Below are 16,306 nucleotides of genomic sequence, written 5' to 3' on the forward strand. Positions count from 1 at the left end.
AATAGTCCCATTTGTCCTGTGAAATCAGGACTCATGCTAAGGTTTGGAACGAACAGAATTATAATGAGTTACTTACAATGTGAATATTTAATTTGAATCTTGGCACTCACGATGAAAATGCCTACGTTATTAAGTATGATTTTATTTTAAGGTCTGGGTGTAACAACAGGCATTTTGGAGAGATTAAGGTATCTCATAGTTAGGCTTACCTGTTTCTGTAGAGTAAACTCTGAAGCTCTTATCCCAGAACCCACAGATAAGAATATAGCGATTATCTGCTGTGACCACAAAACAATGCGCATTGATTTGTATACTCTGGTCAACAAGGTCCGTGATTTGCCGTTTGTTCACACCAGAGTTATTGGCTAAACATACACAGAAAAAAAGAGTTTAAAGAAGGATTCCACAAGAGTTTCTTTCTTTTTTTTTTTTTTAGATCTTATTTATTTATTCATGAGAGACACAGAGAGAGAGAGGCAGAGACACAGGCAGAGGGAGAAGCAGGCTCCATGCAGGGCGCCTGATGTGGGATTCGATCCTGGGACTCCAGGATCATGCCCTGGGCCAAAGGCAGACACTCAACCTTTGAGCCACCCAGGCATCCCTCCACAAGAGTTTCATCAAGCACTAATGGAAGGAATATTTTTATGCTTCATTTATCTAGAAATGAGTTTTTAAGGCTCTCAGATTATTAACATTCTAACACATCCCCATGAGGAGTATCAGCTTAATTTTTAGTAGCAGTGGCTAGTTATGAACTACATTAGGTATCTAAAGGTTGTCAGAGATTTCAATTCCTTCTCCTCCAAAAATATGAAGAATTCAAATACTGAATTTAAAATAAAAATATTTAAATGGATTTAAATCTACCTAGGTTCACTATACACAGGTTCATTAATGTCCTACAAGTTCTATAATAAGGAGGAACAAATATTGTGTGAGGTATGGTATGTAAAAGAAAAAAAATCTTAATATTCGCCCCAATCTGTCATTTTCTGATGGCATTTACAATTCATGTGGAAAAAACAGGAGAGAGGTTTGAGCAAGGGATGTTGTTATGTGGGCAGCCCCACAGGGAGCTTTAGGTCAGCAGCTTTAAAGACCTGGATTGTCAACAAACAGAAGGCCTTTCCAGAATGGGCTGGCAGGGGAGGAGAGGAATAAAAAAGATGGGAGAGGGATTGGGGAGGAATGAGACAGGCAGAGAATCAATGGATAGCACTGGGATTGAATCTGAAAAAAGTGAGGAACTCGGAGACACCGTCTGATTTCCCTAGTGTCTGTCTGCATGCCAGCCTGTCCCGTACTCTGTGCTGTCCTTTCAGGCTAAATCCCTGGGCTGAATTCTTAAACAGGAGATGCACACATCACTCGCACTCCCTAACGCCAATTAGACTGAAGTGCAACTATTTGTGGATTCCCACTAATGCTATCATAATAATGGCTAGGGTGGTAAGCCAAAAATTATACAGAAAAAGGTAGCAAAAGAAAAGACAAAGGTTCTGAGTCACTTGAAAACTACATAACTGATCCTTCATTAATAAGAATAGAGCTAATTTTTCCATAGTTACATTCCAGCTGTATGTGACATTGTCGATGTCTCTTGGGTGAAGGAATAGCTGGACTAGACAATATTCCCAGTCCTACACCTTAGCTGTTCTCAAAGACATGTAACTGCTATTTTGTGTAGGGGTGTAAGTAACTAACTTGAATGACTGCCTTTTAACTTATTTCTGGGTTCAAAGATGAAGGGTGAATTAAGAAACATAAGAAAAGATATACCGTAACTTGTGTATGGCTTTATTTTTCATGCCATTTTCAAATTTTTTTTTTTTTTCCTAATTTAGTTCTCTACATGATCCCACAAAAAAGGCAGGACAAATATCCTGATCAACCATCTTGCAGCTAGGAAATTGAGGCCTAGAAACAGGAAGGGACTTGTTCTGGATCATATACTAATAAATGTGCATGTGATTAAAAGTATTTCCATCCTCTGTTGCAAAGAGTTACAGCTCATAAGTTTGCAATTCATATGAAATCCTTAATTTAAAAAAATCGGTCCTATTGGAAGGAGATTTCTAGAAAAGATGTCCTCTGTGTTAGTTTTCTTTCATGATTTTTTTGAGTCCTTATGTATTTCAAATATTTTAAATAATATACAGTTGTTAAAGAATAGTTTAGGCTGAAAAAAAGGACAGTTTGGAATGATTTGCCTTGTTTAGAACCAACTTAAATTATCCAACTTAAAATATCAAGAAAATGCCACAAATAATCACTTTAATACCAAAAAATTTTTGAGATGGCATATTATGATATATATAGCTCTTTGGTGGTAATTTGATGTTATCTGCACATTAATTTTATGGCAGAAAAATGATCATTTGGATACCTTTTGTAATAAATAACTACATAGGAATCTGGACAGTCAGCATTCATGAAAATGTATTTCTTGTTGTTACCGTACCAATTAAGGGGTCCATTTCAATGGGAAGATGATGAGCTTGATCCAAGGAGTATCCTGGCGCTCCTCTGAGGCCTAAAGGTTAAACAGAAGGAGAAAACTACTGTAATATTCTCAGAAGGAAGGAATTTCCTAATAAGCAGTGTTTTATGATGATTGTATAAAAGGTATACTGCTTAAAAATTATTTGGCAAGTTGTTATAAGAATGATTGTCATTTACACATTTTTGTGGATACTCTCAATGAAATCATCACAATAGGGACTGCTGGTTTCCATGGAAGATGTACAAAGCTGGAAAGAGTGTTGTTTTCATCCTAACAAGAAAAGCCTGCATAAAATAGAAGATCATAACATTTCTTGAACCCCTCCAAGAGCTAAGATTTCTGGGCAACCAGTGAGCTTGAAATCTAAGAAAGGTTGTGTGCCTGCAAGCAAGGGTGGGTGTGAACGTGGCAGGGCTCACCTGGGCTGGGGCAGAGGGGATGATGGGGCTTCCGTCTTCATTCAATACATGGCAAATCATTTGAAGGTAAAAAATTGAGCCACACCAAAGATCTTAAGCTCAGGAAAAGCTACTATCAGAGGATTAATATTTAGGGCTTGATTGAGTTCATTAGTCATAATTTTTTACATGTGATTATATAACATATATAATACTTATGAATAATGCTAAATAAAAAATGAATATAGTTTTTTCTCAACACAAAGTATTTCTAGAGACTCAGACTTCTGTGAATAATAAAGTTGTATTTTTTTCTTAAGATGTTTGTTGCATGTTTCTGATCAAATGGAATTCCCTCAAGGTAATAGAATTATCTCAGTTGATAGTATCACCAATAAACATAGTGTATTTAGAAACTCTTACAAGATGAAGCTATGATATAAATGAGACTGTTTTTCAGAGCAGCACAGAAGTTGGTAGAATAGAAAAATTCAGGTGAATTTACCATGGCTTATCCATCTAGTCCTGGAGATAGTGAGGATCCTGGGGTTTCCAAGGATACTGAAAGGGGTGAATTTGGCCAACTAAATCATTTGGTCATATCCACTTCTGTAGATGTATCAATGTCTGATTTTTATAACAGAATTCTATCACTTCAAGATGTACTAGCTGGAACTTTTGGAAATGAGTTTAAAGAAAACACATATAAAATCACTGAACAATTTAGATTTTGTCTTTTCTCAAAGACTCTCAGCTCCACAAGGAGGGAGATGGTGCCTGTCTTGTTCACTGCTGTGCTCCCACTTGACACATAGTGGCCATTTAAATATTTGCTGAAGAAGTAAGTAAAGTGGAAGAAAGAGGATTTGTAACCACCCTCTAAGAAATCCAGATTCAAACTCACTTTTTTTTTTTAAGATTTTATTTATTTATTCATGAGAGACACAGAAAGGGAGGCAGGTAAAGGGAGAAGCAGGCTCCCTGTGGGGAGCCTGATGTGGGACTAGATCCCAGGACCCTGGGATCAGGACCTGAACCGAAGGCAGACGCTCAACCGCTGAGCCACCCAGGTACCCCTCACTTTTGTTTAATATGGGCTAAAAGTGTTGTTGTTGTTTTTTTTCCTTGTGGGGCAGGCAGTAGTAGGGTGGGAGGACCTGAATTATTTGTAGACCTGCTTCAATTTATCAAATATTTATTGAATCCTTAACCATCAGCCAAGCATTCTGTGAGGCCCTCACGCAGAGCAGAGTGAACAAGAGACAAGACACATCTAGTTAGGTCTGGCAATTACTTGCTCTGTTGCTTCCTGCCAATAATTTGGAATACTAGCTAGCCCCCAGCACACTTACCTTAACTTCACTGCAGTTTTTAAGACCCCTTTGCTAAGCACCGTGCTTAGACACACATACCTACTGTATTGTGCCACCGATTCACTGCGAACAGTCGGCTGCAGGTCACGGTCACCACTGCGGGGATGGTCAGGTGGGGCAGGGTGTTGGCTGCCACGTGGGTCACTGGAGAATTTGAGGGAAACTTCAGGACCATGATCACATCCTGTTGCATCTGATCTTTAAACATGAGTGGACTCTGTGGAAGGAAACACTGTTGAATAGAAAGAGAAGAGAGCAGAAGAAAACAGAAGGGATAACACAGTTAGTGAAAGCTCTGGGGAGACAGACAGAGGTCAACACAGATGAGGCGAGCACGAGCAGAGAGCAAAGCAACCTGAACTTCCAACCCATGATGAGGATGGCACAGGGGAAAGGGCAAGGCCTCTGTGCAGTGGCTGGCAGGTGACACGAGATCACTGATGAGTGGCCTCAGTGTAAGCCTTGCCAGACTGGTGTGAGGAGTGAGCTCACAGATCTGTCTCAGGATGTAGTGTCATTATTCAGTGTGGTGAAAGCATCAGTTTTGTGGAAGAATGAGGTCAAGTCAGTCACGGAAACTGTTTACATGAACTAATTGATACTTCCATTTGTTAGCTGGTTCATCTGGGGTCATGGCTTCAATGTAAATAATAATAAAATATAATAAATATAATATAATAGCCTTCCCTGTCAGACCTCTGCACGCATCTTTGCTGTGGCACCACTGACTGGTTAAGGTTGAGGTCTTCTTCCTAGACTGTGCGCTTACCGAGGGCTAACCCTTTTCCTTCCTTTAATCTCTGTTTCAAAAGTCTAGCATGTGATCTGATAGAAAGCGACACTGTAAACGCTACTGTTCCAACACCATAAATAATACTGCATCGAAAACACAAAATGGGGGGATTCTGGAAATAACCACTATGTAGAGTTTGTGAATATTTTCAATTGTTTTCTATACATATGAATTGTCTACTCCATGCACTTAGAAGGCTGAGCTTTCCATTATGAGCATCTCCATGCCAATTTAGTCTCTAACAATTTTCCCCAGGAAAGCAATGAATCCTGACTGGGCATTTCTCCAGGATAATAATAATAATAATAATAATTATTATTATTATTATTATTAAACAGAGACAACTAACACGGGAATAAAACTCTTCTGCCAAAGCATTTCATAAAATAAAGTGTTAGAAATATTCTCTTAGACAGTTTATCAAAAATACTTCATCTCAAGGCTTGAGGTTCCAAGGCCACGTCCCCACGTCTACACCATGACTGCGTGTTCATGAGGAACTGTGTGCTTGGTGTCAACCTTTCTGCTTTGTCACATACAGAGACCCATTTCAATCAGAAGAGTTCATTAGAACTCTCTTGAGCCATTGTGGAGAGAAGAAACATATTTTCAAACAAACACATTTATTTATGTGTTTCACTAGCAGTTTGATTATTGATTTGTTGAAGGTCTAGAGAATGCAGATCCTCTGTGTTACAGTGCTTAGCATCATATCTGATGCATAGAAGGGAACTTGATATGAATTTGTTAAGTAACTGAAAAAAACACATGAAAGGTCTGAACAGTGCTTCCACCACAATATAACAGCTTATAAGTTGTTCGCACATATATTAAGGACCATATTTCACAGCTCTTTACTCCAAACTTAAAGAGTTCTTGCTACCTTGATAACCGCCTAGAGAAATGGATGCATTTTAATTCCTTTTGTAGACACCTTTTTTACCTTTAAGCATTTTTCACTTCAGTAAAAAAATAATCAGTGAAAAACCACAGTTTAAAAATCAGTTTAAACCAGTTTTAAATTCCCACTAAAGAAGTTTCTCAGAAAAGTTACCTTCTTCAAATTGAAGAGAGAGGTGTTATATAATTTGCTAATAAACTGCAAAAAAGGGACTGCTTTGTTATGAAAAGGAGCTTTTAAAATTCAGATTAAAATGAAAAGAATTTTACCTTTTCCCTGGCAAAACTAGAATAAAAGTTTTAATATGAGGAGCTAGTGGAGCTGATGTCACCGGCTAACATTTCTTGAGAATGTATTGTGCACCAGGTGCTGGTCTGAGTGCTCTACAGTATTAAGTCATGAAATTCTCAGGGCAGGTGGTATTTTTGCCTTCGTGTAACAGATGCTGTAACATAGCAGACAGGTTAAATCCCTTGCCCAAGTCATTTGCTAGTGAGAGGCCAAGCTGATGCTTGACCCGACTGGCTCTGGAGCCCTTGTTCCTAACCCTCGGCCTCTCTGCAGTGCCTACAGAGTACCTGTATATTTCTGTCCTCTCCTTAAAACGAGCTACTCCCTCTGTTCCACCTTGCCCCAGAAGATTACATCGGGCAATATCATATTGTGTTGAGAGTATATTTTCATCCTACTTTAATCTAATTTTGGTGCCTACATGTGTATGGGTGAGTTTATGCAGAGGCCTACAGAGTCAGGGAAGATGGGCCCTTGTCGTGGATCCCAAATCAGGCTGGCGTAGCAGCACTCAGGGGTAAGAGCTGCTCTCCCCTCTCCTCTCCTCTGTATTTCAGCATATACTTACCCTGAAGAGCTACCCAATAAATCGAGAAGCCTTTAAAACTGCTGCTGAAACCACAATTTTATTTGACGTGCATCCAGGTACAAAGAAAGCAAAAACCTTTCCTTTGAGGCTGCTATGTCTTACCAGGTGCATGGCAGAGCTCCGAGGCGGATGTGGCTCGATAAGCAACTGAGACGGCGTCTGTCCAAAGTTCTGTATCTGTGCCTCCATGGCCTGCAGGGGAAGGAGAGGGACTGTCATAATCAATATGCATCAACGAGAGAGGTCAACACACTCCCCGACAATGCAAGTGTATCCCAAGTCAGCCATGAAAGAAGTCCAGAAAATTCAGTGGGTGTTCTCTCAGGGTGCAGAATCATCCAACTGTTAGTATTTTGCAGACAGGTTTTGCTTCTCTTTCTAAACGTGCTTCTGTTAACCAAGTCACTGTTCTTATTTAGAAGCTGCGGTTAAATGTGGAAATGTTAAACCTGTGAGTGCATGCATGCAGCTAAGGTCAAAGAACACTTCTAACACTAAATACAACATGTATACCTTGATAAAGTCCTGTGTAAGAAGAAACGTATGGGGATCTCTAATGAAATAAGCTTCTGGGATCTTAGGGGAGAAAGAATGATACATAAAGTCCGACAATGATATGAAATAAAATTCAGAAAATCATACAATCCAGTCAATACAGAGGGTAATCACAAGATTTCTGTTATGATTAACCACGGGCAAATTTTTGCTACAAAAATATATTTTAGCATGCCATGCTGTTTTAAGACGAATGTCGAGATATTATGTAATGTCTATAATGTATGAATTCATTTCTCTCAATTTTTTTTTGAAATTTTAGACATAACTAACCCAGGGAGGAAACAATTCTTTGGGCATCTTGAGCTATGCAATATTTTATTAAAGCCTGTGCAGACAGAAATATTAATGAGACTGTATGGCTTCCAATGAATAAAAATAATTTTGGATCTCAAACTGTCTGGACTGTATAATATGCCTTTTTCTGTGTGTACGTCAAAGACATAATCTTACAGGAGATTTATGTATTTCTTCTCTATATAAGTACCACAGGCAAAAAGATTTCAATATATTAAACTAGACTAACAGAAATATTTTTCCAAAATACTGTTAGCATGTAATTTAAGTCAACAAGGGGAAGCACAATATTTACAATGGTCATTACTCTGTTACCATGCTAATTTTTCCCCTAAAATTGTGTGCAATTTGGTTGCACATAAAGATGAAATACGAAACTCATTGCTGAGTGCTTAGGAGTGCAGGTAAGGTGGTAGATGGCTCTCGACGCTGCGCTGCCACTAATCGCATCACTATCTACAAATCTCATTTATAAAGTACTTAAATTTAACAATCTGTCCGCCTAGACTGCATTTCAAGAAAATGCTTATCAATAAAAATGTGGATTTTCAAATTTATTAGCAATATTAAACATGAATGCATCATTACCTGCCATATTTTAGCAATTGCATAAATGGGGCTTTGGTTCTTTTATTTGCAGAGGCAATAGGATGAATTATTAAATCTCTTTAAGAGCTGTCCAATTTTTATGTATCCATTTATTTGCATGGTGTCCACCCATACATGAAGTGTGACTGTTTAGGTAAATCGCACTCACATAGATACCATCATACTTTATCTCCCTGGTGCAAGATTTAGGATTATAAAAGAGGTATGAGACCATTTCTGGTTAGGTTCACATCATGAACAATAAACTCTTAAGAGTAACTTGAAAGAAGAAAAAAAAACCCCAGTGATTTCATTGTTAAAACTGCCCTGGCTTGAAAATGTCTGGTACCTCGCTTACTGTATCAGAACAGCTAAAGTTGCTCAAACAATAGGTACCTGGGCTTGTGCTCTGACTCCTCCAGAAAGGGGCTGGGCTGGCATAGGGAGACAGAGGTAAAATTAAATATAATTTAGCCTCTCTTGGTCAGTGTACCTCTACTTAGCAGGCAGCCTTTAAATGGCCACAGAAGGACCAAGTCCACAAACATGCTCTGCTTGACTTTAGTTTTGTTCTGAAAGGGCAGTATTAGAACTATACTAGAAAATCTCAGGATACCCACTTACTTTCCAGAAATCTACACAGTTCTCTTCAGGGGGACCACCTCTGATTCTTTTTGGACTGAGGCAGAGTACACACACGTATTTATTTTAAACGACTCTCAAGTGGCATCAAGATATACAGGAAGCTATGATCAAGTTAATATTGTGGTCTCATCCTCTCATTAAGACAGTACATTCCCTACATTTAACATTTATTTATTTGTTTTTAATAATTTAAGCTGAATCCATCTTCTTTGGGATCCACATCACATGCCTTCATGTTCTTATTCCAATATTTACCTTTTGGCTATCTTGTAATCCTGTCTAGCGGCAGTTCCTTAACCCTTGATTTAAAAATAAAAATATACAGGTCGGGATGCCTGGGTAGCTCAGTGGTTGAGCGTCTGCCTTTGGCTCAGGTGGTGATCCTGGGGTCCTAGGATCGAGCCCCGTGTCGTGCTCCCCAGAGGGAGCCTGCTTCTTTCTCTGCCTGTATCTCTGCCTCTCTATGTCTCTCATGAATAAATAAATTAAAAAAAAATATATACAGGTCTTTCTGTTCTTGAAAAAGCATGCTGCCTCCTCTAAGTTCTATTGCTCGTCATAACCAACATGTTTGGATAGGGAGTGAGCACCTACATATTTTCTTCACCTCTCCCCCATCCTGTTTTCTGTCCTCCCCCACTTTTAGAGAGTCATCAGTGTCTTCTGTCAAGAGGAAGGTACTTTGCATGGGAGGGTGCCCAGGGATATACACAACCCATTCTGGAATCTATGAAGCATAGCAGCTGAATGGTTGTTCCTCATTCTGAGAACTACTCCCTGACGTAGGAGAAAATGCATCCCCTTAATGTGAACCTTGGGCAGGGTTCTAAATCCTTCCCAGGGCCCTAAATAATAATCAATGTCCTCCATATTCTCATAGCACTTTTTCCCCCTTTATCATGACATTCAACGCATAGTTCTTTACATAGGTCTGTTTGCTCAAACTGTTCATCATCTGCAGGTCAAGGCTGTGACTTAGTCTTAAGAGAGTCCAAAAACATTCGCTGACTATAGAAGTGGGGCAGTGGTGGGGCCTTTGTACAAAACTGAAAGGTAGCCCAGAAAAGGAAAATCAATAGTAAAGAACACATCAGAGTGCTTTACCTTTACAGTTCAATACTGCAAAAACAATCAGGTTAACAAACATTAAATGCCTAGTCTATGTCAAGGGATAAAGTATCAGATACCAGTCTGAGTCTGCCCTCAAGAAGTTTCAGCTCATGAGGACATAAGATGAGTGGCAATCAGGGCACACAGTAGGTCAAGAACCACGGCGGAGGCCAGCCTCAAGTGCAAGGGGGCCCAGGAGTGATGTCTACATCAGACACAGAGTGGAGCAGGGTACACACAGAGGACGTCTGCTAGGAAAGGGGCTTTGAGAAAAGGGACATGAGCTGAGGTCTGAATGTCACATAGGAATAGGCCAGTCAACAGCAAAAAAAGATAACCAGAAATGGCATTTAAAAAAATTCAACGTATTTCTCTTTTTCCATACATTGTTCTGCCTGGGTTGAAGAGACTTAATGCTAGCTTTATTTATTCGGAAAACATTATACTTATTGAGCACCTACTATGTACTGGGTACCATTTCAGATATTTGCGATACTCATCAAACAAAACAGAGATTTGGGCTCTTGTAGAAGTTGTATTCTAGCCAGGATGGCATAGGAGCTTATTATTTCGGCCAGATAGCACATGCCAGCATCCTTTGGGCTAGAATCCGCTCATAGGCATGGTTTCTATTTGAGCCAACATTTATAGGTCAGAAAATTTCATACAATAAATTGGATTTTTTGGCTTCTCTCAACAAAACAAAACAAAACAAAAAAACAGAAGAGGTGGTTCATCAGCATTTCTGCACAGCAACACTTGTCTGGTGCCAAGGCACAGGGGCTCTTTTGTAATGCCCATCACTCACAGGACCCAGGCATGCACTGCCTCTGGCCTGCTTCACAAGTTTCTTCCCTGTCCAACTCCTAAAGACTTCTCGGAATTTGTTACTCCTTTTAAAATCTACTACCAAAACGTTAATTTGTATTACAAAAAAGCTATCGCTTTATATATCTACAGTAGTCCTGCCCTCATCCTTGGGGTATATGGTCCAAGATGCCAAAGAATGCCTGATACTGGATAGTACTGAACCCTATGTATGCTGTTTTTTCTTATACATATTTATGATAACGTTTAATTAATAAATTATGCATAGAGATTAACAGCAATAATTACTGATAAACTGGAACAATGATAATATACTACAATAAAAGTGATGTGAACGTGGTCTCTCTCAAAATACCTTATGGTACTGGACTCACCTTTCTCCTTATGATGACGGTGTAGATGGTAAAATGCCTCTGATGAGGGGCACCTGAGTGGCTCAGACAATGAAGCATCTGGCTTGGGCTAAGATCATGATCCCCGGGTCCTGGGATTGAGCCCCACATCGGGCTCCCTGCTCAGCAGGGAGCCTAGTTCTCTCTCTCCCTCTGCCCCATGCCCCCAATCATGTTCACTCTCTCAAATAAATAAGATCTTAAAAAAAAATGCCTAACTGATGAGATGAAGTGAACCAGTGAGGTAGGCACTGTGACCTAACATTAAGCTACTGCAGACCTTCTGACACTAGGTCAGCATCACTGCTTCCATACCATCTTGACTGCGGGTAACTGAAACCGTAGAAAGCCAAAACAGTGGATATGGGGTGACTACTGCATTGCACTTTCCATGGAAGCAAGAATGAACTGATATTGTATGTGTGAACTCATGATTTTTATAATGTGTATAGCAAAAGAGTACAACTTGGGAAATAAATCTGTCAATCTAACTTCATCGAATTTTAAAATGTTATCCATTGTGAGAAGCGTCATTAATTTCTATACTATTAAGAAGTAAAAATGTTACTAATTAAACTATGATTCACTACTGATTATAAGACACACTGTAATTCGGAGTGCTGAGACAGAACCATGATAAGCATCTCAGAATCAGTTCATTATTGTAAATATTTTATGTTATTATAAATATACTTTTACATATAATAAGCAGTGATATAGAGTTTTAGATATTTCATATAAATCTAGCATACAGGGATCCCTGGGTGGCGCAGCGGTTTGGCGCCTGCCTTTGGCCCAGGGCGCGATCCTGGAGACCCGGGATCGAATCCCACGTCGGGCTCCCGGTGCATGGAGCCTGCTTCTCCCTCTGCCTGTGTCTCTGCCTCTCTCTCTCTCTCTCTCTGTGTGACTATCATAAATAAATAAATATAAAAATTAAAAAAAAAAGAGTATACTATCTTTGAGGGTACTTTTATGATGAAACTCTTACATATCAAACTCAACTTTATCTCAAAAAATAATCATGTAAGGGATGCCACTTTATTTCATCAGGAATTGTTCAGATAGCAAAGATAAGTAAGTTAGTTTCTTAAGAGTTTTACATTTTAATTCTTATGTGGATGCTTACTTCTTCTTCTAAAAATCATTTGGTTGAATATTGAGCAGTTCCCATGTACTTAGCATTTGCTCTCCCCAGCTAAGACCATCAAGAAATAGGCAGGTCATAAAATAAGAAAAAAAAGTATTTTTTTTTTTTAAACTTTGGAGGGAGTTGTAAAATATGGACGTTTTCGGGGTAAGTAGAGAAGTAAAGAAAAATGTGATCTAAGTTACGATTAGTAGGACAAAATAAGTAAACCTGAACAGTGACTTTCAGATTTCATACACACATAGGACACATAACTCAGTTTTATCTGCTTCTATGGACCATAAAGCTCCCCTTAGGGAAAGTTCCTGTTAGGGACAGTTTCCTGGTTTTTTTCCCCTCCCCATTCTCTTGATAGGCTCGTTTTGTAAAATCCTCCAGGTCCCACCTACTGAGTTATGAAATTACCCACATCTTCATTGAGCTCTCCTTTTTTCCTCACTTATTTTCAACAAGCTCTCTCTAGTCTTATGTTACTCAAAGGTCAGGGCTAGGTGTACGGCTGCATCATCTAGGCCCTGCCCCAAGGTGCCCAGTCGAGGGGCAAATGAGGGACAGCATCTACCTCAAATGCCAAAGGAAGGAGCACCTTTTATTATTCATCCTTTTAATGAGGGCATCTTTTTAAATTTGCACAAAGGGGCCATATGCATTAGCCATGGCTGTGACATGTACCTTATTCCTTTGACCTGTTGTACCTCTTCTTAGTTGCTTTTATCTGTCCCCCACGATATCCTACCTCCTTTATGAACACAGATATATTGCTGGGATGAAATCCTCAGAAGAGGAAGTAAATATGCTGTGGTTTATGTGCATTATGCTTATGCCTGTTAATATGAAAGATTTCATAGCTGAGGTAAAACTACATATGGCGACGGATAAGTGATAGTTCAGAATGATGTTCAAATCACCAATAAATTCAAAATACTCTAAAAGAAAGAAATTACTATTTAGATGAATAAGCATGCTTTCTCCCTCCACTTGTATTTACTATTTGGATAACTAGTGTATGCTAGATAGCACACACCTCCTCTGGTACCCAGGAGATAAAAAATTCTGGTTAATCTTGTCTTTTCCACAATATAGGTAAATGTAACCCACATACATTTCTCTCCTTTGGAATCTTTACAACTTCTAGTCTTTTTTGTAAATGTAATTTAGCATTGTCTTTCTGATGAAATGTCATAAGGTCTAAGTGCCACGAGAAAGACTGTGAGAAAGCACATACGGGAAGCTGTCAAATGACCGATTTCATCCATTTTGCTTGGTCTGTGCTATCTTTTAAAGTTGTTTTCCAGAAGAGTCAGCATTTTATAAAATATGATAGCTTGTGCTATCCACAATGCAATTATCAGATTATGTTGAAATTACTAGTCAATTATTGATCATTTTCAGAAAATTCAAGACAAAAATAGCAAAAGTGATTCCTTGGGAACACAGAAAAGGATTTCCTCAAAATTTCCTTAGGATCATATTATCTTATTTTATAGCTCATTAGAGTAAGATTTTATTTTAATGCTTGAAAGTGGATATTCTTTTTTTACCAGAAAATACAACTTCAACAATTAAAAATATGCATGTGATTTATATTATCTTTCTGTTCTACCTCCAATTCTACCAATTCTATACCAAATAGGAAAAAAAAATTGGAATTTTGAGAAGTCTGAAATGATAAAAGAAAAGATTACTTAATAGCAGACTGTATTTTAACTGATATGCTTTTGCTTTTGGTTTATTGTTACAATAAAACAAGATCATATAAAGCATTACTTTTTAATGCTAGAAAAACAGGAGCAAAATAAATCAAGAAAATAATATCTCCACTTTATTTCTTGCTTTACAAACATTAAACTATATAAAAAATTAAAATGCTATTTTATATTCAACTGCTTCTAGTTTTTCATAGAAACTACACAATAGAAGAACAAACATGTTTCCTCTTAACAGTCAGCTGCATTAAGGCTAAGTCTATATGAGCAGAATTATTAGAATATTCAAGCAAATACTTAATAACTCAAGTAAAAAAGAACCACATTGGTTGTAACTATCAGACTATGTTAGACCATATTGAGGGAGAGGATTTTGATTTATTCATTTGCCTGCCTCAGTGCTTGGTTTTATTCTTTTAGTATAAAGCTAAAAAAAAAATAAAAATAAAAAGGAGAATTATCCTCTTGCTGACTCTGATTTCCTCCTCAGACTGATGAGTTATAATGATGACATTCCATATCTGACTTAACAAATAAATGCGAACAGTTAATGTGAAAAGCAAGCACCGTGTCCTTTGGAGAAAAACTGCTTTGCCCAGAACAGTTTTTCTTCACATTAGGTCAGGGCCACTGGTGGCAGGCTCACTTAATTTTTATATTTAAAAATAAATATAAGTCAACCCAGGTGGGAAAAGTACATGCATTTTAATGTGGCAGGTAGTGGCTGTTCTACCCTGGATGTCTTCAATAAATTTGCCTAAAGTCGTGACTAACTCAGGGGGAATACAGAGTGAGCTGGATCATCTTCCAGAGACTGCCATCACTGGTACTCTCTTGTTCCCTACCTTCCCACTCTTTTCGGCCAATGAGAGCTCAGAACAGGAGATGGGAAAGGGAGATAAAACTTATTGTATGATCCTTCCCTGCCAGGTCCCAGGTCAGCAGTGGCTGTGCTGCAGTCTTCTATCTAAGGCCACAGCTCCTGTTGGGTGACTGCTTTCCCAGGGTTACTTATCCTGGCAGTTTCCAGTAATGGCCCCTTCTCTGTGTAGGCCTTGGGGTGGTACCTAGATCTTAATCTGCAGATGCTTCACTTTCCCTTGTTCATCCACTTTATCCTGCCCATATCTTTGTAAAGAGGATCATTATTAAACGTCCTATTACCAATCACATTGTTAAAAAATTATGGTAAAAATACACAGAACATAAATTTACCACCTTAACAATTTTCCAAGTGTACAGTTCAGGAGTGTTATGTACATTCATAATGTTCTACGACCAGTCTCTACAACTCTTTTTAATCTTGCAAAACTGTTACCCATTAACAGCTCCCCATTTACTTATTCTCCCCATCCTCTGGAAATCAACCTTCTACTTTCTGTCCCTATGATTTTGACTATTCCAGGTACCTCATATAAGTGGAATCATATAGTATTTGTTTTCTGACTGGCTTATTTCACTTAGCATAAGGTCGTCAAGGTTCATTTTTGTTGTAGCAAATGCCAGAAGTTCCTTCCTTCTTAATGCTGCATAACATTCTATGGCATGTACATGTGCATGTACCACATTTTATGGATCCATTAATCTGCTGATGGACACGGGTTGCTTCTACCCTTTGCGTATTGTGAATAATGCTGCTATGAGCATGGGTGCACAAATATTTCTTCAAAATCTTGCCTTTAGTTCTTTTGAAATCTACCAAAGTAGAACTGCTAGATCATATGGCAGCCTTATTTTTAATTTTTCAAGGACCTCCATCCGGTCTTCCAGAGAAGACACTTTGCATTCCCACCACAGCACATAAGGCTTCTAATTTCTCCACATCCTCATCAACACTTGCTATTTTCTGTTTGTTGGATTGATAGTAGGTAACCTAACAGGTGTGAGGTGGTATACAATTGTGTTTTTGATTTGCATTTCCTTAACAACTATGATGTTAAGAATCTTTCCATGTGCTTGTCGGCCATTTGTATATCTTTTCTGGAGCCTTCATTATTCCTTTGAGAGGGTAATGTGCTGTGACAGATACAAACAGAATTGATATTCAGGTATATAAGAGAAATGATGGTTAATTTTTGCTTCATTCTCAAGTAAGACTGACCAAAATATGATTATATACAAGTAAGAGACATTTTTATTGAAGATTTAAAATATTTTGGGGATAAATATTATCATAAGCCTTTT

At 38.4% G+C, this 16,306-nt stretch overlaps 1 protein-coding gene across 13 annotated transcripts in view; it reads right to left on the minus strand.

Moving 5' to 3' along the window:
- Positions 1-16,306, minus strand: part of NBEA (neurobeachin) — a 674,010-nt gene that overhangs the window by 20,617 nt on the left and 637,087 nt on the right. For 6 of the 13 annotated variants that reach the window (XM_038573292.1, XM_038573289.1, XM_038573294.1 and 3 more), the window contains 5 exons: positions 7,365-7,427; positions 6,954-7,043; positions 4,317-4,509; positions 2,465-2,536; positions 210-365 (listed from right to left, as the gene is read on the minus strand). In XM_038573292.1, the coding sequence (XP_038429220.1) occupies positions 210-365; positions 2,465-2,536; positions 4,317-4,509; positions 6,954-7,043; positions 7,365-7,427 (574 nt within the window). The remainder of the gene's footprint in view (positions 1-209; positions 366-2,464; positions 2,537-4,316; positions 4,510-6,953; positions 7,044-7,364; positions 7,428-16,306) is intronic. The other 7 variants (XM_038573296.1, XM_038573300.1, XM_038573298.1 and 4 more) reach the window with 3 other exon arrangements.

The sequence above is a fragment of the Canis lupus genome, chromosome 25 (assembly GCF_011100685.1).
Source record: "Canis lupus familiaris isolate Mischka breed German Shepherd chromosome 25, alternate assembly UU_Cfam_GSD_1.0, whole genome shotgun sequence".
In the NCBI taxonomy this organism is placed as follows: domain Eukaryota; kingdom Metazoa; phylum Chordata; class Mammalia; order Carnivora; family Canidae; genus Canis; species Canis lupus.